Source organism: Trachurus trachurus (genome assembly GCF_905171665.1).
Source record: "Trachurus trachurus genome assembly, chromosome: 8".
NCBI lineage: Eukaryota > Metazoa > Chordata > Actinopteri > Carangiformes > Carangidae > Trachurus > Trachurus trachurus.
Genome location: NC_139905.1, coordinates 22755617 through 22782671, shown reverse-complemented (window position 1 = coordinate 22782671; position 27055 = coordinate 22755617). Strand labels below are relative to the sequence as shown.

Below are 27055 nucleotides of genomic sequence, written 5' to 3'. Positions count from 1 at the left end.
GCCCATTCACTGCGAGATCGACTCTGAAGCCTCTGAATTTTTCAGCTCGCATATCGAGTTGTATCATCTTCTCTAATCTCTCCTCAGGTACTTCCCACTTTTGACTTGAATAGCAAAGTGTTCTTAATATATAATGTCACTCATTCACCAAGTTTCTGCCAGATTAGTAACATGATCACCACCCACCCAGTGTGTTCCCGTCCATTATATCACACTCACCCACTTGAACTAAGTGTAATATCAGTGCAGCCCTGTTCACTTTTAGTTTGTTCTGAACCATGTTGCTCTTCCATCATTCAGCATTACTGAGTCGTATTATGACTTCTTCTAACACTGGCCCATTCCTCATCTGCTGCCCTACCTCTCCACAGTGTGCTGTGCCCATTAAAGTCTCCCATGAATTCATGTTTTCATTTATTTCTTCTTGCAGCTCCTCCTAAAGCCCAACACTAGAAGTTTGCATACTTCAACAGAAACTATTTTTGTTTTAATAATTTCCTGGATCCTGAATTCCCATTTTGAGTAATGTGGCACACCCCCTCCACTTCTATCTGTTCTGTTCATTTTGAGGGATTAGCCATCTGCCCAAATTAATCCCGATGTTTCTTGAATGAATCTTGTAGGCATCTACTGTAGCACTTCATTGCAAAACATCAAGCATATGCACTAAGAGATTCGTGATGATCCAGGTTTTCTTCACTTATCATTTCATCTTTAGCCTCAGCCCACAGACTTTCACTTCCATTCACTGGCTGAGACCAAGTCTGTGAGTCACAGGAGTAACTCATTGCAGAGAGCTCCTCAAGGTGCTTCCTGTGATTCCCAACAATCTCTCAGCTGCAGACTGTTTCACATGCAGTATTTGTTTTCTTTTTTCTTTGCCAACATTTTAATCTGCTACATTTTGTCCCTGCCATAAAGGTTTGAGGTGTTTTTATAAACCACAGCTGAGCCCCCCTGGAGGAGGCTCAGTCTGCAGTATAGCCCTGGTTATCTGATGAACCTGAGCTCTGGGTCTGGGCGTAGAGGAGCAGCTTAACCTCTCCAGTCTCCTTACAAACTCTGCATGGGAATCTTTTTGAACTTGCTCAGCTCTTATAAATTCAGGTCACTCTCGCAATGAAAGGCTACTATTCCTCTACAAATGGAGCACTTGGCAGGCTTATTACACTCTCCTCCATCATGGTCCTCTCCACACGGCCTACTTACCTCTGCAAACAGCAGCCACATGGCCGATATCGTTGGCAGCTGTAGAACTGCACAGGGGCCCTTTCATATGGTCTGACTAAGTCCACCAAGTCATATCCTTCTTTGGCAATGCTTCCTCTTTATATGTGATATGCCCGAGTACTATTTCTTTCATTCTGGGCATTTCTCATTTGACTGACACCTATAGTGTTGCAAATTTTTATTTTGCTTTGATATCTCCACTGACACACTGTATAGGCCTGGTACCTTTTTGGTACAAACCCTTCTACTCCTTTTCCCCAGAAAACTCTTAGACTTGAGGGCTTTAGCTTGCTGATTAGACTGATTAAATGTGAAGTTTCTTTGACAAATGCCCTGAAGCCTGGACTCTATAATTTCAATTTAAAGAAAACCTTTAAAAAATGTCCTTCCTTCCCATCCATCTTTCTTGGCTTCATGTATATGGTATATCACTACCTTGCATCCTCCCTCCTTTCTTTTATTGCAGTTACTGATAATAAATCATTCTCTCTTATGTGTAATACTCTTGCCCACCAGTTATTACTCCTCCTGAGGGCATCGACTGGCCCTTATGTTCCTTCATCTATCAAGGGTTTTCAACCACTGGTTTGTGTCCCCCCCGGGTGGTCAGTGAAGCCACTACAGGTGGTCCCTGACCAATATTCAACGATGTAGTCCCACTGTGGAAATCACTTCAATTCCCATGTGAAACCTCTTTCTTTTATCTGTGAGCGTTCAGCAAAGTCAACCACATTGTTATCAGTGTAACCATGACAACAAATGTCATCTCGTGTTGAAGAAGTACTTATTAAAGCCAAGTCATTATCTATTTTCTAAATATAAGCAGGTTCGTGCCCAAACTTAACCAAGCAATGGCTGTTTTTATAGTAACCATGGTAATGATCAGTAGGCCACTTCTGGTACAGTTGCATGTTTATTATGACGACCAAGGTCCCCTGTGCACGCTGACGTATGGGCGTTACAGTCCTATCAGGCGACACTCGTAGGGTTCATATCAGAGGGTTGTAATAAAAACCAACTTAAACTTGAAGGACTTGTTGGATCAAGATAGCGCCATACAGTCCTTTGTTGCTTGTTCTTACTAATCTTGGAGTCACTTCCTTTAGCAGGTCGGGTATAAAAGGGCCTCTTAAGGTCAGTCTCTTCCTTGTTCATGATGGTGCATGGTGTATGCTGCAGTTTGATCCTTTTTGGGTTATTTCTGTTCTCAGTGTGTGTGTGTCAGTGGAGCTGACTGGTATACTGTAAGGTGGGATGACATCCTTGGTGAGATCCCCACCCACCATGCTGACCATAGATTAATTAAAGCAGAAGTAAGCGATCCGGTCGTTTTGGCTAACTTCTTGTCAGCCGATGGAGTTAGCAGTCCCCGCCCTCGTCATGGATCTATTGGTCCTCGTCCCTACGTCACCACATTCACGCGCATTCCTTGGCTGCACACACAGAGAGGACCGCCCCTTTATGCCGTTCTCTCTCCTCATTGGATAAAGGTTGTAGGATACAAGGAAAGTTTTCTCCTCGGCTTACAGCAGAGCAGAGTGACTGACAGACCTGTGTTTCAGACCAAACACTCTATGTAAGTGATTGCTGTCGGAAGATATAACTATTTAAGACTTATATTAACACAAACATTCAGCTTACTTCTGCTTTAAGGGCACTGTGACACACATTACTGGGGAATGTTTACTGTGGTCTGTTGTGCTGTGTGAGTGAGAAGGGCCACTCTCTGCCTCCTTACTAGTGGCCCCAGCCCACATCCTGCTGTAGTTTTGTGTGGACTGATTTTAATTATTTTAGTATGTAAAATATGACTGGGTGTGGGGTATATTGTGCTCACATTCATCTCTTGTTAATAAATCAGTTTGTTATTATACTTTACCATTTGCGTGTCTCCACTCCAGTCCTGACCACTTTCTGTGCCTGTGCAGTCACGAGCCTGTCCTCGTAACTTTTTAAACAGTCAGTTGGTTTTTGACCTTCAGTATCCTGGAGTGAAAGACCCCATGCAGGTGGCGCGGCTGCCCCCTTTTTGGTTCTTGTTTTCCTCCCCTGATTACTCACTTTCTCACCCCACTCCTTGCCACATGCAGGTCTACATCTAACAAGAGTCAGCGCTTGATTTTGCTGATAAAGTCAAAAGTAACATTTGACATCCAAAGGTCAGAAAAAAACAATGAATCCCTTTACTCACTCCCACACCATAGTGGTTCCAGTGGTTGCTTCTCTGTCAGTAGGGTGGTCCCTGGGTAACTCTCTGTAGAAAACACCTGCTTTAGTTATTTTTTGAGAACATCTAAAGGTCGAGTCTCTTTTCTCAGTAAACTGTTTGATGTGGTATTGGCGTCCAAGCAAACCCCACGAAACCAGTCAGCACGGCAGTTCGCAAGCAGTCAAACAAACTGTAACAGTCCCCGCATCAACACTGCATTTTCAAATGAAACAGACATTTTTACAGCTGGTTACTTCATACAAGCCTAATACTACTACATGTACAGACCTTTCTCATAGATATATATTCTGCCCCACCACACTAGGAAAAGCACAGCCATAATCAGTCACATTGATAACAACTGTCTCCTTTACAGTATCACAACTGTCATTACTAACATGTAGCCTACTTTCCCTGCTATGACAAGTCAAGACCAAAAATGTATGCTGTGAAAAAAAGCCTATACACTGTCTGCGGGTTAACACGTCTTATGAAGCACTGATGAAAAAAAAAGTCTACACTTATGCACTCAACCATTTAAATGTTTTTGCAATTTACAATTATGAATATTTTATCACACATTCTGATAAAAAAAAACTGCACTGCATACAAGATATTCAAACATAGTCTCTGTTTACTCTAGGCTCATCTCCTGACTTCACAGATAACTTTACACATCTTAGGAGATACAGATCTTACAAATTTACCTTGAAGTCCTGCATTCACATTCCTGCACACTGAGTAAAAGTGCAGAGCTATCAGAACCAAAATGTTATTTGAATATCAAAAGTGAAACACACTCATTGCCCTCTTTCAGTATCAATGGTGGAGGATGTATTCAGATCCTGTCTATGTTATATAGTATATATATAGTTTGCACATCAACCCCTTTTGAGAGATGTGGAGGTGAACTGGTAGCTACAGACCGGCAGTGCTTCAGTGTTTCCACGTTCACAGAAAAGATTTGCCTGTTGCTTTGATATCAGAGGTTGAATAATGAGTTGATCACAAACAGGATAACAAACCATATCTCTGGAACAAGAAAATGAATAGTCTGGAAAGCACTCCCTACCTACTCAGATAGTGAGAACATCAAATAAGTCCCTACAGCAGTGTATCAACAATGTATCGATATTATAATGGTGTTTGGCCCTGGCTCTGGTCCTGTTTGAAGGCAGCCACAGAGCAGCAGAGCAGCAGGGTTTGCGCTCCTCCTCACCTAACTGCAATGAACTTGTTATTTCCATCTGCGCTCACACCGCCCGCCTCCGCTCTCTCTCTCTTGTAAGTGTGTGTATGTGAGTGTGTGTGTGTGTGAGTGTGAGTGTGTGTGTGTCTGAGGCAGTGAGTCGGGGCCACAACTCCCATGCGCTCCTCTGCGTCTTTCAAACTTCTCTTTCTCTCGGACACATGGAGACAACCTGAGACTCTGGGATCTAAACTACAACCACCGATTGTCGTGATTTCTATGAAAAGGAAAAGAAAGGGGGGGGAAAAGAAATCAAGAAAACAACAACAACAACAACAACAGTCTACCACGCCTTAAGCCAAGAGTGCTTTCCCTCTGACACCGGGGGGACTATCGCTCCTTAACCCACATCTCAGGTAGGCAACTTAACTGCGATCATGTTCCCGTGGTGCAGAACGCGCTAACGTGTTTGTCCACTGAGAAAATAAGGTTGAAAAGTGTTTTTATCATCGGGCTGATGGAGCTGCGTTAAGTTTGAGTGGAAAAATCGAGAAGTCACTTAGACAGTTTCACCTCGCAGACTTGTCACCGCAGCCTGTCACAACACTGCTGCTGCGCTTTATCTGTGCTGGTGGCATGATTAAGAAGAGGACCACATACTCAAAAACACTTCTCAGAGGCTTTAATAACTCAGTGCATGTCCGTCTCTCGTGCACTTGACTCGCTCTGCTGATTAATCTGGAGACGAGAGGAAAACCAGTTTGACTCTGTTTGTGATTGTTGCTATTTATTGTTCAGCCTCTGTGGTTTTTTACCTCGAACTACACGAAGAAAGTTATAGACCTTTGGTTTTTAGTGACTGAACTGAAGCTGCTGAACAATGGCTGTCAACCCCGGGTCATTATGTGGCACTATCAGAAAATGTCTGGGATTCCTGCAGCAGGTGCAGACAAAGAGATCCAGTGAGAGAGAGAGAGAATCAGGGACACACAGGTCATGTACACTGAGGTGTGATTAATGTATTAGGATGCACTGACCCCAACCTCTGAATAGATTTTACTGATTGCTTTAATGTAATGCTCCTTTAAAAAATATGCACACCACTAGTGCATTTAATATAACTACTGAATGCTCCTTTAAAAAATTATGCACACTACTAGTGCATTAACATTCACTATTCAGTCACCCTGAGAGGCCAATTCAGAATGACTCATTTTTATCACCATGGGTTATAAGAAGTGACATATATAACGTGGTTTGTTGCAGCTTGCAGCAGATGCACCTGACTGAGCTCTGCTTTTTTGAGAATCATGCAAATCGGCACAGGCAATTGGACAGAGAACACAGACGGAGCCCAGATATCACATTCCTATATATGCTTCAGCTATTCTGCTGGACAATGGAGCCTTTATGATGGTTTTGCACACCTGAACCAATCATATCCGTGCATCAGCCTTCTGCCCGGGCCAATCCCAGTCAGGAAACACTCACAAGCGAGCCGAGCACGCAGGACAGGACAGCCCTCATGTGATGCTTGTCGAGGCCGTCCGTCGAACACGGGCTGAATGAAGTGAATTTGCGTGAGGGAGTGGAGATTCTTAGACACAGAGACGACACATGTTGACTTATGTGCTGGAACACGATAGAAACTGCATGTGCTGCACAATGGAAAGCAAAACACTCACTACCAGTTCAGTCAGTGACTAAGCTGCACTATTAAATGTTGTGTCGACGTGACTATAATCTGGGTGAGTCAGAGTCAGTGGCACACGACTACTGGTAGATTAGATTTCCACTGTGATGGACACCTTGGTCTCCCCTGACTGTAGTTAGTTGTGTGAGTTTGTGTGCAAAATATAGCTGTGGTTGGCTGAGACTAATGAATCTGGGTCACACATTGTGAGGTAAACACGCACACATTTGGCATTGTGGTGTATGTGTGTGTACATTTCAGAGGAACTGAAGAGGAATTTACTGATATTTGTCCCTTCACGCCGGATCATCTGTGTTTTTCATTCAGCGATAACACCACAGCTAAAATCATATGACCAGAGTAGCCACAAACAAAGAGTGTTCCACCTACACACTCTGTCTCTTTGCATTAAATGACTAGATCAAGCTTTAGATCAAAAAAATCCAGATAAATTGCTGCAGATTAAATCAGCATCATGGAAAATAAGTGGAAATGGGTTTGTTTCCACTAAACAGCTTATCATTCATCACTCACAGAAAGTAACAAAGAGCATAAAACAAATCTAATGAATGTTTCCTCTCTACGTCTAATCACGACAACTCTGAACCAACAACACACAACTCAACTAATTTCTAATACGTCCCAGTGATTGTAGCAGCAAATGAAATTATGCTCTAATATGTACAACAATTATAGAATAAGAAATAGAATGTAGACGTATAAATCACAGTGAAAAAACGATGAATGAAAGAGTATAGATTACTTTAACAACCAATGGGAACTAACGCAGCATTGTGTGAAGATTAATTCCAGTTTTTCTGGTGTGATAATCATCACTCTTGGTGTAAAACGATCTGATATTGAACTGTAATCCTATCCCTAACCCACACAGAGATGTTGCTTTTAACATGAATACAGTACATCGTTTTTCTAATTGGTGAAAACACAAGGCGGATCAAGATGAAAACTCCTCCATGTTTCTACTTTATTTTTTCTTTTGGTCATGGAGAGAAGGTTTTACTACAAAGACATGAAACTGTCATATACACAGGACTTGTACTCCATATTTTTCTGATAGTTTTTTCTTATTTACTGATTCAAATCATATAATGATAGACAATGTGCTGCAAAAGTCCACAGTCTTGTCGACATGATGAAATCTTTTTGGAGACAATTCAAGACTTTGCCACTAAAAGCCAACATTTGCATTTTTAAATGCAAATGCAGGATCTATTTTAGATTCAGGGCAGACTGCAGATCACACTCCAGTTATGGCACTAGTTAGTCATGCGCATACGTGACACGTTAAATGAAAATTGTGAACGTAGTGGGCTATAAATGTATTTCCTTTGTTGACAAAATGACATTCTGCATTCATATTAGGCACACTGTATGACTTTGCACTGCATGTAGTAAAATAACTGTGTTATCAGCAGCAGGCTGGTAATAAGGATGTCCGGTAGAGGACATATAAAGCTATAGCAAGGCAGCAGTAAAAAGTTGGAGTTGCCAGCAGGTGTGAGATGATATTGGAAAGAAATGCTCAGTGTCCAGCAAGACGGTACGGAGTCACGCTTTGTGCGTCTGTATCTCTGTAGAATGATGAATGAAAAAAAAAAAAGGGAAAATGCGAGGTTTAGTTTGAGGACACACACAGACATGCACACGCCGCTCTAAAAAAGACGATCAACTCCCCTGACCACAATACTATAAACAAAAGCAGCTGACTGAGAAGACTAAAAGGAGAGGAGAGGAAGACAGCTTCTACACACATCTGGTTTGAAAAGGAGGAAGCAAGGATGAGTTTTCTCGGTAATGAACTCCAAAATAAGAGAAGAGAGAAGAGGAAACATGAATGTGGTTAGTGAGGAGGTCTGTCTGTGTGTGTGTGTGTGTGTGCACTGTGTACTTTTGCATGAGTGCACGGGTGTATGTTAGTCTAAGTGCTTGTGGTTTCATCATCTGCTGTGAGTGTAGCAGTACATACACACTCTAGATAGAAATAATTGCTTCAAGTGTTGAAAGAGTGTGATATCTCTCTCCGCCTCAGACTGCGTTTGAAAAGTAGCTCATCATTGATTTTGCTCATGGACTGTCTGAGTCTACAAGGAGCCGAACGAGAGACATTCACACTGACCGGCTGACAACCGACGGCCCCATCCGCTCTGTTCAAGTATTTGTCTGTTTGTGTGTTTGTCTGGAGCAAGAAAGCACAAGCTGATATTTTTACATGCATGGTGCAGATGGCAGTTGTATGCAAAAGTGTGAGTGATTGTGTGTGTTTACATCAGTAATGACATCAGATAGCCTCGATTTGCCTAACTGTAGCCTGCGAGTCACAAAGCAGGATTATAGGATAACACCTACTAGCCAGGCAGCATGCAAATGCTAGAGGAGCGTGGACAGCATGTGTGTGTGTGTGTGTCTATATGAGAAAGAGACTGAAATGATGGAGAGAGGAAATCAAGTGGGAGTAGGAGGAAGATAAAGAGAGTAGAAATACGTCTCTGGAAAAGTAAAGAGAGGCAGGAGAGGCCAGTGGAAAGATGTCAGTTGGTTGAAGTTTGGTTGTTTCTAAGGGAAACAGATGAAGTGGAGAATGTGTGGGACCCAGATGAGCAAAACCTCAGTCTGTCCCTGCTTTGTTTATACTTCATATCATTCCTTTGATCATATCACACAGCATTACACCTTGCACAGGCTGCCAGTCAATAAACATGTTTGGTTTTTTTTATGTGCTTAGTGGTCACACCATCACTGCGTGGCTCATTTTTATGGATTTATCCTTATTCAGATCATCAGTGATAACACCTTCTGGTTTTTATTTGTATTTTAATTTACTCTAAAGGTGAATACCAGTGTGCTAACAAGCTCACCATGGCAATGTTTACAGGCTGATGTTGAGTAGGTTTAGATCTAGACTGATAAACTGGGCTGATAAACTACATTGGCAGACATACTGGTGTCTATGGCGATTGATAACGAATGAGAAAACCACAGTTTAGAAATGCCAAACATTTGCAACAACAACGTTTGTGGCTAACCAGGCTCTTAGTTTCACCAGAACTGGATCTGGGCTATCCTGTACAAAATCATAGATCTTTTTACCTTAAGGGATTATATGATTATGTTTCTTCACCTATAACAGGTTCTTCAGCCCCCTCCCATGCTCCACCCGTTCACCAAGTCTGATCAAATGTACTTAATCAACAACAAGCAATCAACCACTGATAACCTCAAACTTTGTGTCAGACGAGTTCAGACTTGATCTTATCTGACGCACTTTATAAGTCAAGGATCATCTAAGAATTGTATGTGAGGCACAAGTAAACATGTTAAAATTAAAGGCAGCTTATTCAACACTAGACAGGTGGATTCCTTGTGGGGCTTCTCTCCAGGTTCTCAGTCCAAACACATGCACAGCAGGATAAGTGGTGACTGTACATCACCTCTAGGTGTGAATGTGTATGTGTTGTTCCTCTCTGTGTCAGCCCTGTGATAGACTGGCAACCTGTACCCACCCTGGTTTAGTGGTATAGCCTATGGATTTTTGTTGTTGTTTTTTAAAAGGGGGCAAAACAGACGTCTGCAATGTTTTGCATCAGGACCCTTTCAGGACTTGATATATCTAAACTTCCGTCTTACTTTGCATACACTATTTGGTGCTTATTTTCACACAAGGTGTCAGTTTGTCCAGTTGACCTAATGAAGTGCGGCTTTGTTATCTGTTTTGAGTAAGGGGATGCTGTCAAACACACACTGCGTATAGCCAACGGCCTCTGTTGGTCTTGCATTTCCTCAGGGTGTGAGAGATGGAGAACGGGACGTGTGATGATGTGGATGCGCTGTGGGAGAAGGTGGAGAGCAAACGCTACGACCTGTGCTGCAACATCTCCCCGTCAAAGCTCACCCCCTACCTCCGCCAGTGCAAAGTCCTGGATGAACAGGACGAGGATGAGATTCTCAACTCCATGCTGCTGGTCTCCAAAGCAAACCGCACAAGTAGGCAGAGTGGGATGTGTGCGTGTCTGTGTGCATGCGTGTTTGTAATCTTATTGTGTCTTTAGGGGGAAATACTATTATCTTTGATGATTAAAGGATGTTAATCCCTCCTCCATCAGGCCGCTTGCTCGACATCCTCCACACTAAAGGGGAGCGGGGCTATGTGGCGTTTCTGGAAAGTCTGGAGCTTTACTACCCCCAACTGTACAAGCAGGTCACGGGGAAGGATCCAACACGTCGCTTTTCCACCATCGTAGGTGAGACTGACACCTTAGGATGCAGACACATGCAAGTCATGGATTGACAAACAAACCTTTACATACATGTTACATTACAGCTTGACCACCTGAGCCACTTGCAAACAAACTAAGATACAAACCATCTTCTGAAATACACCAAGAAACACATGTAATTACTTTGTTATATAATTCAATTCAATTATCTTATTGGTATCTCTATAACGCATTATAACCATACTTATAATGAGTTATAATGCAGTTATAGCACTGTATAACTATAGTTATAAACACCCATAAATGATCGTAATGCTTTATAACAATAATCATCACACACTATAAAGCATTTTATCACTTAGGTATTATAATACGTTATAATTGTTAGTAACTCACTGACAATGCCCACATCGATAATGCATTATAAATATAGTTATAATGTGTTATAACTATCTTATAAACGTGTATAACTATCATTATAAACACTCATAAATAATCATAAGGCTTCAGAACAATAAGCATAACACATTATAGAGCATTATATGACCTTATAAGCCATTATAAAATGCTCTATAATGTGTTGTGCTTATTGTTATGAAGCCTTATGGTTATTTATGAGTGTTTATAATTATAGTTATACACGTTTATAGCAAGTTATAACACATTATAACTATATTTATAATGCATTATCGATGTGGGCATTGTCATTATAACATTTTATAATACCTGACCTTATAAGTCACGATAAAATGCTTTATAGTGTGTTATGATTAGTGTTATAAAACATTATGATCATTTATGAGTGTTTATAACTATAGTTATACAGTGCTATAACTGCATTATAACTCATCATAAATATGGTTATAATGCATTATAGAGATAGGCGTCAGATAAAGTGTTACCATATTATTTGTATCAGTTTTTTTTTTTTTTTTTAGCACAGTGTCACCTTTATTATCTCAATACAGCTCTTATAGATCTTGTTCAACTGGTTCAGGTTAAAAAATATATCCAATTTAGCCAACAAAGTTAGACCATCTAGAGGAGTCTGGTTCAGTTTGCAGAGTATTTATTATCTCCAGTGACACATCTTCTTTCTGTGCCTGCTATCTGCTGTGATCTGGCTGCAGTGGAGGAAGGCCAAGAGGGGCTGACGCAGTTCCTGATGAACGAGGTGATGAAGCTACAGCAGCAGACCAAAGTCAAGACCCTGCAGCAAACGGAGCTCAGCAGGAAGAACCGCACGCTGGAGGACGAGCAGAAGAAGCTACGGTTGGCCAATCAGGAGCTCCAGGCCTTCCAACAGAGTAAAACAAATACACATGCTCGTTCTCAGATCATTTCTGGTCCTGACGTTGTAAGACTCCTCCTCCACCTGTGTTTCCCCCACTGAATTCTGATTTAAAGATACTGTATAAAAACAATAATCATGAATCCAAACCGTGTTCACTGAAAGTGCAACCGCTGCCAGCCTGCCACACATGCTTGGTTTACCCTTTGCCCCCCAGCTTGGTGCACCACAGAATTTATTAATGATCTTGCCAGGCTCATTGTCGACTAAGCCCCGTATGAAAGTAGGACAGTGGTATTTGTCATCATGTCCTGTGTGAACTCTGCAGTTGCTTCACTTTCACGTTTAAACAAGTGCTAAAAATAACACTTATCTCTTACCATGTTTAGCTGTATGCTGCCTTCAATTAGATATACGTAGTGTAGCTGCCATGTTGTACAACTTTGAACTTTAAACGTCAAATTACAGTATGGTCTGGTTTCTTTTCATTCAGTTTAGCTGCTCTGTTCTATGTTGAAGATAATACATGACAAGGATTCAGCTAATGTGCAGCCACATGCAGCGCAGGGTTGAAACAAAGCAAAAATAAAAGAGGCCATTTGAAGGTTTATTATAAAGTGGCTGTGTAGTAGCTTTGAAGAACTTAATTTAAATTTTTCTCCCACTTAAAATGATTGAAATAACGTAGCAGCATCTTTATTAAAAACACTTGTCTAAAATTTAACCACTGTAGCATGAGCTTAGATATTTAAAAACAGAACTACAAAAGGCAAAGTGAAGTTCAAGGTAGGGTCAGGTGTCATGACACTGCATGACAGAGGTGTAATGTGCATGATAAGGGAGGGAATTTTACCCTTATCACTTAAAGAGCAGTGACCTATCATATTATATGTAATTTGATATAAAAAAAAGTAAAAAAGCGAGAATATTTATGTGATACATTGTGCAGTGATTATTACAGGTCAGGACCTACAGTGTGTGTGTGTATAACTGGCCAAGACTGAGCTTGAATCAAAGTGACTGTGGTTGTTTCTCCAGGATACAACAAGTTGAAAGAGGAGAGAAACTCGTACAGTGATGAGCTGCTGAGGGTCAAAGATGAAAACTACAAACTGGCCATGAGGTACGCCGCGCTGAGCGAGGAGAAGAACATGGCAGTGATGAGGAGCCGAGATCTGCAGTTAGAGGTACCGACAGACACGTGTGCCACTGCACTGCGGCCTGTGCAGAAATAATAGATAAAACAATGACAGCGAGCTCTGATGTAATGTGAGAGGATCAATTTGGCAGCGTTTCTCTATCGTATTATTCATTGTCTCTGTATGTGTAGATTGATCAGCTGAAGCACAGGCTGAACAAGGTGGAGGAGGAGTGTAAGATGGAGAGGAGGCAGAGTCTCAAGCTGAAGAATGACATCGAGAACCGGCCAAAGAGAGAGCAGATCTTTGAGCTGGAGCGAGAGAACGAGATGCTCAAGATCAAGCTACAGGAGCTCCAGTCCATCATACAGGTATGAAACACAAACACACACACACATACACAGGCACACACAGGTGGGCTCTTTCTTAAAAAGGAACTATTCAAGATTTTTACCTAAACTATGTTACATCTTTACCTTAATTAAACAGCTTCAGAGTAATTGTGATTGTTAAATAGGCCTTAAATGACTTGTAACTTGTGCCTTCCACCTAGTGTCTCTTGGCTGAAAACCAGCTTTGCAAGATCAGCGGGCAATGGATTGCTTTCTCGCTGGCTTCATTGAAAACAAATGCACATGGCTGGGGGGAGGGTTAGCAGAACAGTGAAAAGGCGACCGGAATTGCATAGTTCCCCTTTAATGAGTAGCCTACTAATATTAAATGTTGATTATGAAACTAGCTGGGACTATTTTACAGCCTTCTCACATATTCAGTCTGTATTGATAGATTTCATATCTACTCCACTTTGACAAAGCTAATGTCTTAGAGCAGTAGGGCTGGGACGATATGCTTTTCTCCCGATTCGATTCTTCTACGATTTTTTGGATGGCGATTCGATTTAAATTGCGATTCTACGATATCGCCGATTCTCTCGATTTTTAACATTTATCTGCACACAAACACTGTAGAAGCCTATAAATTAACATACTCCATTATAAAGTGAACTTAAACCCTTTTCAAAGCCTGTACTCTCTGTATGTAAAAGAGGCTAACAAATACACATTGCACAATATTTTAAAAATTTCAAAAAAAAATAAAAAAAAAAAAAAAAAAATCGATTTTTGAAAAAAAAAAATCGATTTAAAAATCGTCAAAAAAGATATCGCGATATCTATGTGAATCGATTTTTTCTCCCACCCCTATAGAGCAGGGTTGTCAAACATGTCAAATTTCTGGTTGGTCATTAATATGTTTTGTATAAGGATAGTTATACAAATCATCTTAATAATGCTCACTGAGTACTTATGTGTAGGATATTATGGCTTTTATTTTACCGGTCCGGCCCACTTGAGATCAAATTGCACTTCATGTGGCCCATGAACAAACATGAGTTTGACACCTCTGTCTATGTGTTGTTTATGTCTAGCCAAGGAGTTAAAGTCCAGCAGTCACTCTCCTTTAAGCTCTTTGGTCTGTACCAACTCCTCAGAAAAATATCTGGCCCTTGAAATAAAGATGTGATTAAACGTCCTGAAGTAGTTATTTGCTACGTGGTCGTACTAGGTTCACATCCAACGATGCGTGAGTCGTGTTTTTTCTGTTTCACCCAGCCTGGTCCCCTGCCTGCGTCAGACAAGGCCATCCTTGACATTTTGGAGCATGACAGACAGGAAGCACTAGAAGACAGACAGGATCTGGTCAACCGCCTCTACAACCTACATGAAGAAGTCAGACAGGCAGAGGAACTACGAGACAAGGTAACACACACACACGCACGCACGCGCACACAAATAAGTAGCCTACATACTCATGAAGGATGTAGCATATGGGGAAGTTAGACGAGTGGTCTCATGACTAAGTGGCTGCTGGTTTAAACTCTCATTCAAATGAATGGTAGTGTGAACCTGTGTGAATGTGAAACAGAGTCAAACTGGAAAGAAGGACAAGTTGACAAAAACACACAAAAGAAACCCATGATCAGATCAGAGAAGTCAAAGCCCATGAGACTCGGTGTAAAACACACCCTGAAACACCCACCTCAGGAGTCTATTTCCTTTCTCTCCTTCTTTGTTTCTCTTCCTCCTTTTTGTCTCTCTTTGCCAAATAACCTCTAAATAACTCCCCTTATGGTATGCGTGTTTTTGTGTGTGTGCGTGCATGTGTGTGTGTGTGTGTGTGTGTGTGTGCAGTATCTGGAGGAGAAGGAGGATCTGGAACTAAAGTGCTCTACACTGCAGAAAGACTGTGAGATGTATCGCAACCGCATGGACACCGTCAGCATTCAGCTAGATGAGGTGGAGAAGGAGAGGGACCAGGTGAAAACACACAAATAACCCATGACATTTGAATGTTTTTCTGTGTGTGATCACTTGTGCATATTGTGGTGTTTCTCACTGACACTCCCCCGCGGCTGCAGGCGTTTCGAGCCAGAGACGAGGCCCAGCACCATTTCTCCCAGAGTCTGATTGACAAGGACAAATATCGCAAGCAGATCAGAGAGCTGGAGGAGAAGAGCGATGAACTCCAGATTGAAATTGTACGCAAAGAAGCCAAGCTGGTCACCCTGGAGTCTCGGCTGCGACGGGTGTCCAAGGACATTGTTTTAGACCAGGTTGGCGCAACAGAGCAAACAAGTGTAAATGTTGACTATAGATAATCACAGGATCTTATCTCATCTCAACTGTGCTTCAAAGAGTTGCTGGTCTTCCCTTTTTTTCTGTAGCAGACTCTGCAGAGAGACCTGCATCCAACCATCATCTCTCACGGGGAGGAGTTTAAACCTGTTCCCGGCCAATCAGAGTGGTCCAGCGATGAGTCGCCAGAGGCCGTCCCCGATGAGCCTCGCCTCAAACGCAGACCTAATTTTAAAGCGGTGGTCAGTCACTGTACATCACCCGCACTTCATCACTTATTTACTATCACATGATGAATCAAACACCTGCCTGCCATACTGTTCATTCTTTATTATAAATCCCTACAGATGTTTTCTACAAGAACATTAAGTTTAAGAGTCTTTAACAGTCTAGTATATTTGAAATAGATGATACAAATATGTATAACAGGAAACTCACTGAAGTTGCTGTTCAAAGAAAATCTGCTGCTGGTAGATGAATTACATCATAGAAACCACTGGGACACTTTTCTGACACTCTCAGAGTGAATCCAGTCAGAATCAGTTTCAGTACGTGTGGGTCTCTCATTTGCAACATTTTTACGTGCAAAACGTTGTGTAATATCCAAAAAAAGGATTAAACCAAATGCACATATTCGTTAAAAGCACCAGCATTATCCATCATGACCAATCTGAAGGTTCAAACCATGGATTAGATTGTGTGTGCTCACCTGTGTCTCTCCAGTCACATTCAATCTGTTATAAACCAATATACTGTAAGCCTATGTTGAATTCAAGTACCTTTTAAGTCTCGAGAAATTTGATAGTATGCAAATAAATATAAATAAATACATTTATATAGAGAAGATCCCTGCAGTTCAGTGGCTATTAGCTATTTATACGCCCTTTTGTCAACAGAATGGTTTAAGTAAAATGTTTTTTGTTTTTTTTACCTACCCTAAGCCTAACCCTAGCCTAAAGACTTATCCTTCTTGTCCTTTATCTTTTAGATCAGGGTTAAGTCTCCAGTCTGCTTCCCCAAAGACAGTCAAGTGAACTCGGAGGTTGCTCCGCCTGCAGGTAACACACCGCCGTATATTTGATTAATTCACCCGAACAGTGGCTCCTTCTTTGTCAAAGTTTATCCACATTTGTCTCCAACTTTTTCAGTCAACGGAGGAGATTTCCTTGACATCCACATGTCACACCCGCGCATCAACGGCAGCTCCCTCCCTTCCTCTCCCAGCTACATCATGTCCCCCACATGTCCTCCCAGCTCAGCTCCTCCTCTCTCCTCGTGCTGCTACTCGCCACTTACTTTCCCCATTTCGGAGGCAGGCGACAGGCCCAACATGGTGAGCCCAGAGTGTTGTCTGTCAGGTCAATGCACCAGGAGATCAAAGCATCGTGTTGCTCTGTGCTGTGTTGAGTAACTATATTTCAACATTTTTTTTTTGAGTTTCTGAGGCGGTAATGTCAACCTCTGCTTCTTGCTCCAGCTGCGTTACCGTAACGACAGCATGCTGTCCATTCTGGCTGAACCACCTGAGACAGGATCCCTGTATCGCAGAGAGAGGGAGAAGGAACATGACTTCCAACCCAGAAGGTAATCACAGCCTTTAATCATGTCAGTTAATCGAAGTTTTGCACATGTGTGATTTTTCATTCTGTCTTTATCAGTCATGTCGATGGAGATGGTTACATGCCAGAATATTTACATTATCTTTTATGAATCTGAGCAGGATTGTTTCTATTCCTTGCTACGAATAAATGAACAATTGTTTCATCTGTTTCAGCATCTTGGACTTTGACAGTGACAACATGGAAAATGATTATGGTAAAATCTGCTTTGACACATATCCCAAACTCACACCGATGATGACCTGAATTTATCTTTTGTTTGCCTGGTTTAAATGGATGTCTTTGTTATTCTGTCTCTGTCCGTCGTTTCTTTCCCCAGCGGATGAAGAGCGGGGTCCTCCTTCTGTCCACTCATCCTCCTCGTCCCACCCGTCTGAAGGAATGGACACCTATGACCTGGAGCAGGTCAACAATATCTTCAGGAAGTTCTCTTTGGAGAGGTACAACACAGACACTCATGTGCTCACATGCAACACAATCCTCACAAGTCACACATACACATACATCCCACTGTCCACTCTCACACTTTTTCTTGTCTGTGTGTGTGTGTGTAGGCCGTTCCGTCCGTCTCTGTCCTCCTTCTCGAGGATCAGCTCGTCCCTCAAGCCAGTGCAGGAGCTGTCGTTGCTAGGTGACAATCTTTTAAAGGACATCACTTTGGTTGGTGGCAATGAGAGCGGGATTTTCATCTCGGCTGTTCAGCCAGGCTCCATCGCTGAGAAGGCCGGGCTGCGAGAAGGTCACCACCTCCTTTTGGTATGTTGGTTACAAATATGTCCACAAAAACCCATTCAAACCATTTGCTGTACAAAAATACTTTTATATAATATTATTATTATAATATAACTATTAAGAACCCAGAAGGTGCACAGTCAAAGGAAGTTCACATTTCTTTCCTGCAAAACAGCCATTTTTTTTCAAAACGTGGGACTCATTTTAAAATGTGTCAAAATTAAATACAACAAACCAAGAACATGAATGTGTTAACCATCTCTGTTGTGCTGTGACTGATCAGCTTGAGGGCTGCGTACGTGGGGAGAGCCAGAGTGTTTCATTGGATACGAGCACTCAGGAAGAAGCACACTGGACGTTGCAGCACTGCTCCGGATCGGTCCGACTGCACTACCGAGCCAACTATGATGGTATGTGCCGTTTTCACTGGACTTTGATCTGTTTGTGTGACATTCAGACTTTGTGTGTTTAAATGCGCGTTCCTTTTCAGCTTACCGTCGTCTTCAGAGGGATCTAGCAGATGGCACGTTGGCTTCTGGCGACTCCTTCTTCATACGTGTCAACCTCAACATCTCTGGCCAATCGGACAACTGCTCCTTGAGCGTGCGGTGTGATGAAGTGGTGCACGTCCAGGACACCAGACACAAAGGCCACTGTGAGTGGCTGTGCAGCCGTGTGGACCCCTACACCAGCCATGACCATGGCGAGCGGGGCACCATACCCAGCTACTCACGGTACAGAGCTGTTCTATAACAAATACAAGCACTTTAAGACCGAGAGTTTGATGAAACCTCTTGTTTGGACCTGTTTTGCTATTTCTACGTAGACATCGTTAGCATTATCGGCTTTTTATTTACGATCGTTCAGCCAACCATTAATTAAAAACCAGACTGAAGAGGGATATTTTCAGTTTATATGTAAAGATGCTTCCAGCATTCAGGGCAGTTGTGTAGGGGAGAAAGGTGATGATAATTCTAGGGGCCCAGCACCCAGTAGGGCCCACAAAAAAACCCAGTAGTCTAATCTTTGTATGACTGATTTATTCTGCATAAAACCCTGACTAATACTCATAGTAATGCTGCATTAGTATCAAAACAATGTAGGCTAAATAAAAAATGATAATACATACGTAGTAGAAAATAAAAGTGGAAAAGTCAGGGGGGAGGGGCCCATTTTAGTATTCTTTCAGGTGGCTCAGAATTCCTAGCAACGGCCCTGCCAGCATTACAGTGGTCAATTCTGCTGGATGTGAAAGCATGCATATTTTTCATCTCCAGTGATGGCCAGCACATTAGTGGCCAAAGCTCATGTGAAGCAACAACTGCTCCACATGATCCTGGCGAGAAGCCATGCAGAGCAGCAGAGAAAACTTAAATGGCCTCTTTAAAGCACACAGCACGCTGTGGAAATACTGGAAATGACTAATATGCATCTGTTCTGCGTCAGTGCTTCATGGTCCTGAACAAGATGCAAAGATGATGTTGAGCAGCTGAGCAACTATGCAAAGTTCACCAGTCCAAGGGGTCTCCATCTGCTTTCAGGATGTAAAGTGACCGTAATCATACTGACAGAAAGCAGATTTATATGACCATACACTTTGCTCTTGCTTTTTTTAATTGTGTTAAAATGATGTGCTTGACAGAATGATGACAATGTGTGCATGTATGTGTGTGTGTGTGTGTGAGTGTAGGGCCCAGCAGCTGCTCCTGGTGAAGATTCAGAAGTTAGTGTGTCGAGGGGGGAAAGAAGAAAACGAAAGCCACCGCAACAGTAGAGTAAGAAATTGCTTTGAACAACTGTCTCTCACTCATACACATATTATTTATTAACATATTTGTGGTGCCGATGTACCAACATGTTCCTATTTAATTAGACAAAAATGTTAAAGCAACTCCTCCGGGGCGTGATGTGGTAAGTTCAGTAGTTGGCAACTGTTTAAAGGCTGTGAGATGAGCGAGTGAACATATTTTTGTGGCTGCGTTAACAAGACCTTCTCATTATCAGGACATCTGGGTGGAAGGGTTTAGACTGGGGGGAGAAGGTGTGAACCTCAGGCTCTCTTTCACATCTCTTGAATGTGGTGCATTGCACTGCGTGACTGTTTGCAGAAATAGCATACATGCCTAAAGAGACCACTGTAAAGCAAAGACGGAAAGATTTTGGACACAGACAAGGACTGTGGTACATGTAATGCATGCTGTAAGCAAGTGATTTACTGCATGATTAATGTCTCTGCAGTTCTCACCACGCAGCTGTTTTTTTTTCTTTGTTGATGACACCTTATTGTTTATCTGCTTGCCTGAGTCTCTGAATAACAAAGTTGTTTCTCTGTACCTGCGCAGATCAGTTTACAGCCAGAGGAAGCCAGCCCATTGCCAGATCCCAAAGCCAGCCCACGCTTGTCTAGAGCTGGCATCTTCCTCACTCAGATCATACAGGTGCTGAACCAAACAAACAAACAAAACCTCCTAGTTGTTTCTCTGTGTGTTCATGGAAATGGTGAACCTCTGCTACAGCCTGCAGGCTCAGGCGTCCTGAAACATGAATATAACCTCATTAGTGTGGAAAACCTTGGCCTTTTAACAACACTGAGGATTGCATAAGTTATTTGTTTTTGAATATTTGGTATTAACAACACTGCATTATGTAAGGACCTTCTCTGTCTGTTTTGATACGTAGTTTGTCAGCAGGGTGGATATCAAGTACAAGCGAATGAACAGCAATGAGCGTGTGAGAATCATCAACAGCAGCGCAACACTATCCCGACAAGGCTTGGAGACACTCAGACCAGAAGGTGGGTGCAGGGTGACAAAACTCTGGTGTGACCACAAAAAAAGAAAAGGCGACATTTTCTCCAGAAAATAGCCTACAAGATTTCCAGCTAAAACATTTGTAATGGTTCAAATGTGTAAAATCATGAATTTTGTCAATGGTGGGAATCAACATTCAAATACTCAAGTTAGATTTAACAGAGCTGCTGAAATAACTCAGGCTATCAGTTTAAGTGTGCGCGCTGAGTGAAGTTGAAATATCAGTTAAAACAGTTGAGATTTCTCAGTAAAAGTGAAAGCTCTGCAAGCGGTCTAAGTATTAGATGTGAAAGCGGCTGAACTGTCAATTGAAGAATAAGCAGATCAAGAAAAATTTCTAAGCAGAATAGCAGATCATCTTTCTGCAGACGACAACAAAAAGCAAGCTAGAAACACCAAAAACACGTCATCATGGTCTATAACTCTTGTTCTGATAGGAGCTACGGTTTTATCACACTAAACCTAAATGTGAGAACATCTTTGCTTTTTGCCTGTCTCTGTCTGGGCTCTTATCAGTGTGGTAATGTGGTCAAGTTACTGTGGCAACCTCTGAGCTTCAGGCCAGTGCCGCAGCTGAGACCAGTTTTATTGATACAGTAAGTGAACTCCTCTGATAATTCTGCAGCTTGTCAACCATCATCACTGATATGTTTCTGTAAAACACAACCAGACACATACACGCTTGCACGCACACAGATACATACGGGTATCTTTCTGTGATGACAGTTTGGATATATGTAAATGTGAATGTAAACCTGAGTTTGAACTAAATCTCACTCAGTAAAAACTAAGCAGGTAAATTCACCATGGCAACCTGTGAGAGCTGGCGGACACACAGGTATTTTAGACAGACAGATACAGTAAGTAGACAGACTAAACGTTACATAGCATAACGTTAGCTATTATTATTAAAAACTTTGTAACTTTGTTTTGTAAAGTGCCATATAATTAAAATTATTATTATTTATTGTCATTGTTACACTGGAAAGTCCCACCAGCAAAAGGCCGACGTGTACAGGATACGTGTACTACATGAAGGGTGGTGCCAGTGAAGGAAATGTTGCTGATTATCATTTTATAATTATAAGTTTAACACTGAAACATGCCTGATGACTGGCAGCTGACACAATCGGATGACGTCAGTGAAGACATCTACTGTGAGTGCAGGTTTGTAGCGTATGTGAAACTTGGAACAGATCTGCTCAGTGTGGCGGAGCAGGTCTGTTCACTTAGTCATAGGTCACATACCAGACACACCAACATCTGGTACAATATAGATGTCCTCACTCACCTGACCAGCTCTCTTTATGTAGCCACGTGTCTGTAAGGAGATACACTATCGTCCATCCAGTGGATATATGTAGATATTTATGCCAAATACCCACAGTAAAATATGTTAATATATTTCATTAACAATCAATTAACCAACCCTATCATTTTAGTAGCAATTCTGCCTCTTGATGTGGAAATAAACATGTGTCTTGCATCTCTGACACGTTAAAATCTGAAATCAAGCAGTAAACTCACTCTCCATGCATCCCAGGGACACACCTCATTGTTAAATGTCATCCTCCAGAAAAAAACACTTGACATTATCAGTTCTACTCTGGGTACCAGACACAGTCAGGTGAACAGATTTTGTATCTGTTATTTCACCATAACCAACTCTGTTTCTGATTGATATGTTGATCTGTGTTGTGTTGCCGCCGTTTCCTACTGCACCTCTCTGACCCAGCGTGTTGGAGGGGCAGCACTCTCATACACGTAGCAGCATAATTTCACACACACACACACACACACACAGGTTGACAGCTCCTTCAGTGTCCTAATTAGTGACTCCATGGGTTCGATTACCATGTTGAGCACTCACAAGTGTGACAATTTATTTTAGTTAAATCTTAGAATTTCTCTATTGGGGGATTTAAATTGATGATCTGGTTAATAATTCACCTCTTCGACCTCATCTTTCTGTCTGTGGGGGCAATGTGTTACAATGTATTCTTCTTCTTGTATGTGTGATTGCTGTAAACAGAAGCTGCTGACCCGGACAATGAGCTGAGCAGGGGTTTGAACCTGATTCCCTACAGTCCAGTCACCCCCCAGAGGACCCAGAGGAGAAGACCAGTCCTATTCACACCTGCTGTTCTGGCCAAAACCATTATCCAGAAAATACTGAACATGGGGGGCGCCATGGACTTTAATATCTGCAAACCAGGTCAGTGTGGAAAGAACTGTTCCACTACAAAAGATCACAACTCATTCTGGATTATTTCCACCTTGTTGGCGTATCCCTGGTGTGTTCAACTATTGTGAATCAAAGGTAGACAAAATTGTATAGTTGTCTCAGGGGACGAAAGGAGAGAGAAAGGAGCTGTTTTTGAGATTCAGGTCAGGTATTATAATATGTTAAATATAAAGAGTGAGAGCGGGGAAAGGATAGGGGATAGTCAAGCTGATAATTATTTAATTAATTAAATAACTAGGATGATGCTGATGATGACAGTGTTACTAAGCAGTTTAGATTTTCATTTGGTGATCATAGCAATAAGTGCCAGATGCACAGTCAAGCCCGGAGCGAGTCAACTCCCCAGTCTCATGACGAACCGAAATGGTCCCAGGACGGGGGGGCAGGGCAGGCAGGGGTCAGATTAGAGTCGAACATCTGGCGAGCCAAGACACCGTGTGGTGACTTGATTATGTGGAGAGTCCCCAGAGAAATAACCTCCGAGGTTTCTGTTCCTCTTATGCTGGTCATTAACATACGAACATGATTTTTTTTCTGTCTTTCATTTCCAAAAATTTCTCAGATACTTTCATAATTTACTTCTTTTTTTCCATCATTCTCCTGTGCCGTGTAGACACCTTGTCCAAAGAGGAGTTTCATCTCAAACAGAACGTGGAGCCCTTCATTCACTACAAAGAGAAACACGCCACATTTGAATGCATCACCCGAGAAAACATAGAGGCTGTAGCTGGCAAGGTATGCGGATTAAAAATATATGTGTGTGCAGATGCATTTATATGTGCTCTCAGTGTCCCTGACAGTAATAAACTTGTGCACTCAAAAGAATAGTTAGAAATATCGCTTTTATGTCTATGTCTATGTTTACGTAAGGACTGAAAATCACAGACATTGGGACCATTTGCAGCACGAGTAGATGGAGTTAATTTTACTCAACGATTTGATATAGTTCTGAATGACTTAGGGAGCACAGCTTTGAAACTACACACTAGCCACTAGCTGACATGCACCAAAGTCTGGGCTTTGTCCAATTTTGGATTCACCAGGAGTTTTTGGAGTCTGGTACTGGCGAGTAGCTCACATTGAGATTCAAAACTTTTTCAGAAACCTGTGGGTCACACCACAGAGGCTACATCCATCATTTACAGTCTGCTTTATTCTAAACAAACCAAAGTGGATATTGGCTTTAGCTTTACTAGCATCTAACTCAGCAACAATTTACTTTTTATTGCTCGTAACCAGCCATTCATTTAAATATTCATTTTCCAATTTATAAAGTTTACCCTTCCTGTTTCCATTTTAAATCTCATAATCAGGCAAAAGCCTTCTGAGAAAATAAATGCTTTTTTTGGTGACGTTCACGTGTGCATGTTTTTCCACCCGTCACCAGGGCAAACACTGCCTGCTGGAGGCTGAGCTGAGCTGCGTCAAAGATCTGCTACGGAGAGAAATCTACCCCATCATCATCTATGTAAAGATCTGTGAGAAAAATGTCAAGAAGTTACGGTAAGCCAAAGTAAACCTCACTCACTCACTCTCACATGTATACCCAGCCCCACTTACCCACAACTGCAAACCCCACCTCTTTTTCCAAATGCATATGCGTCAAACTTTTAATGAGACTTCAGCTCCAGACGGGATGAGACCGAGTCCACTGTATGACTTTGTTTAAGAGCATTTACTATATATTTGAGTTTTTCACACTTTATCTGACCTTAAACCAGTGGCAAAGGTGAGAATACAACATGTCTTGTTTGTATTTCAGTGTGATCTGTCTGATGATGATAATGCAAGTGGGGAGGTTTTTTCTGGTGGATTGAGTCTTTAAATAGAAGAGAAGCTGTATGTAAATCTGTGTTATCTTTCTGAGTATTACAAGAAAAGCACATAGACCACTGTTGCAGATGTCAACAGGATCTCATCAGAAATACTGGGCTCCAAACATTACCGCACTCACCACCACAGTGCTGCTTCCTTCCTGTTTCCTGTCCACACAGGAAGTTGTCTTTGCGTGTGGAGGCGGAGGAAGAGATTGTGAGGTTGTGTCGGGCAAAAGAGAAGGAACTGGAGGGCATTCCCTGCCTCTACGCCAGCCTGGAGCCCGAGTCCTGGGCGGGGACCGAGGACCTCATCAGGGTCATCAAAGACAGAATACTAGAGGAGCAGAAGAAGACGGTCTGGGTGGAGCAGGACCTCCTGTAGACAAACCCACACACTGGCCTGTACGAGAAAATTAAATGTGTAACGGAGCACAGTAAAATACACACAAAAAAATCTTGTAGGCTCCATTATGCTTTTAGGCATAATCCATATATTTATGCTCAGACTTAATAACGGACACTCAAACGCTCTAGGCTTAAAATAAATGCATTATATATTTTGTAAATGTGTGCCTTTCCTTTCGACAAATAAACAGACTGAAAACAAAAAATGTTCTTTAATTTCCTATTAGCACCCCCAGCTTTCACTTTAAGTCCTTAATGTAGGCTACACTGACCTCTAGTGGCTATGCTGAGGATTTCAAATAAAAACTTCACTCAAATGAAAACATACGGTAATATATTAATAAATTTACATGATTTATTCAAAAAAGTTTTTTTTTCTTTTGAATTTTGTTATGTGATTCTCGTGAAATGTTACTGAAACAGAGAAAGAAACATAAAACCATTACTAATAAACTAGTCTTTATTTGAAAATTCAAGAGAACTCAATCCATGGGGATGTGCAAATTTGTAATGAGTTATCTAATTTGTAATGAGTTATTTAAAACACTGAGTGCTCTGTATCTGAATACAACAGTGTGTGTACATGTTGCAAGCAGTTTAAGTCAAAGCATGAGTTTCTCCTCTTCTTCTACTTATCATTTTGTGTGTTACTAAACCTTTACGAAATCAGAAAGCATCAAAAGCATACAGTAGGCTGCACACATCAACTTAAATGTCTGGTGTTCGGCCCATCAGTCAACTTCAGAAGTATCAACTGGGGATTTGAAGTTCATCTCTGATATTTTGCACGACTGGTATTATCTAATATTCTTAATGCAAACATTTTGGATTTGTTATTATTAGATTTAAACAGGCTATTAACAAAGTATTAGTGTGACATAATTGTCATAATTGACCATTACTTACATAGCAAAATGAGATTGTTGAATAAAACCCTTTCAACTCCAGATCATGGGATCATTACTCACCAACTTTATCTCTAACTCAGTAAACCAGTGGCTGTGGTCACTATTTACAGCTTATGAGTGTTTGAATTAAAAAAAAAAAAAAAGAAAAAAAGATGAGCAGAAGGTTCATTAAAAAAATGTGCAGGACAGAAGGGGATTTAGAGTGACCTCTTTCATAAGGGTGTTGGGTAATCTCCTCATCTGTGAGATGAGATAGGCCCACACCAATATCCACCAGTCCCAAATACTAAGAACCCCAGGACAACCTATGTAGGTTTATATTTGCTACTTGTCCAAAACATTTAACATATTGTATTTAATAAATTGCAGTAAACACCATTAAAAGTAGTTTTTTAAAATGTGATTATGTACAATATATAAATATGCCCACGTTTTCATCGTCCTTTTGAGTGCCTAGAAATTATTTTACAATTAATCTCTTGAGCTCTTGAGATTTTTTATGTAGGGTAATATATATATATTTTTTTACTTTTGTATGTTCATGCTCAGTGTGTGTGTGTGTGTGTGTGTGTGTTTGTGTGTGTGTGATCAAAGCAGAATGACTGCCAGAGTACACAGCCTATATTAAGCAAAATTTCATGAGAACACAGTGCTGAGAGTAACATCAGGAGTGGGGGTGAAATATATGAGGCTGATTGAAAGCAGATGATAGTGTGTGTGCGTGCGTGCGTGCGTGCCTGCGTGCGTGCCTATGGTGCGTGCCTGTGTGTGTGCGCGCGTGTGTTGCAAAGTGAATCAGCTGCTCTGTGGGGGCTCCTTGCTACGTTTGATGTCACAGGATGAAAAGGGCTCACAAATAACAGGATTGTAACCGCATCAGCCCGAGGCTACATGAACGCA

General features: G+C 41.6%; 1 protein-coding gene across 2 annotated transcripts; it reads left to right on the top strand.

The window, feature by feature from the left end:
- The first annotated feature begins 4799 nt into the window (after window positions 1-4799).
- card11 (caspase recruitment domain family, member 11) lies at window positions 4800-25408 on the top strand. 2 transcript variants are annotated; one of them, XM_083977243.1, is made up of 25 exons: window positions 4800-5044; window positions 10124-10323; window positions 10443-10580; window positions 11687-11863; window positions 12886-13034; window positions 13178-13357; window positions 14597-14743; window positions 15176-15301; window positions 15403-15597; window positions 15712-15861; window positions 16608-16677; window positions 16768-16952; window positions 17097-17203; window positions 17394-17434; window positions 17558-17678; window positions 17793-17994; window positions 18254-18380; window positions 18461-18704; window positions 19661-19745; window positions 20313-20408; window positions 20650-20764; window positions 22813-22995; window positions 23639-23760; window positions 24413-24528; window positions 25020-25408. In XM_083977243.1, the coding sequence occupies exons 2-25, from the start codon at window positions 10134-10136 to the stop codon at window positions 25222-25224; spliced, it is 3471 nt and encodes a 1156-aa protein (XP_083833369.1). In that variant the 5' UTR covers window positions 4800-5044; window positions 10124-10133; the 3' UTR covers window positions 25225-25408. The 2 variants fall into 2 exon arrangements, with proteins under 2 accessions (XP_083833369.1, XP_083833368.1); XM_083977242.1 differs by having other exon boundaries at window positions 15709-15861.
- The last annotated feature ends 1647 nt before the right edge of the window (window positions 25409-27055 follow it).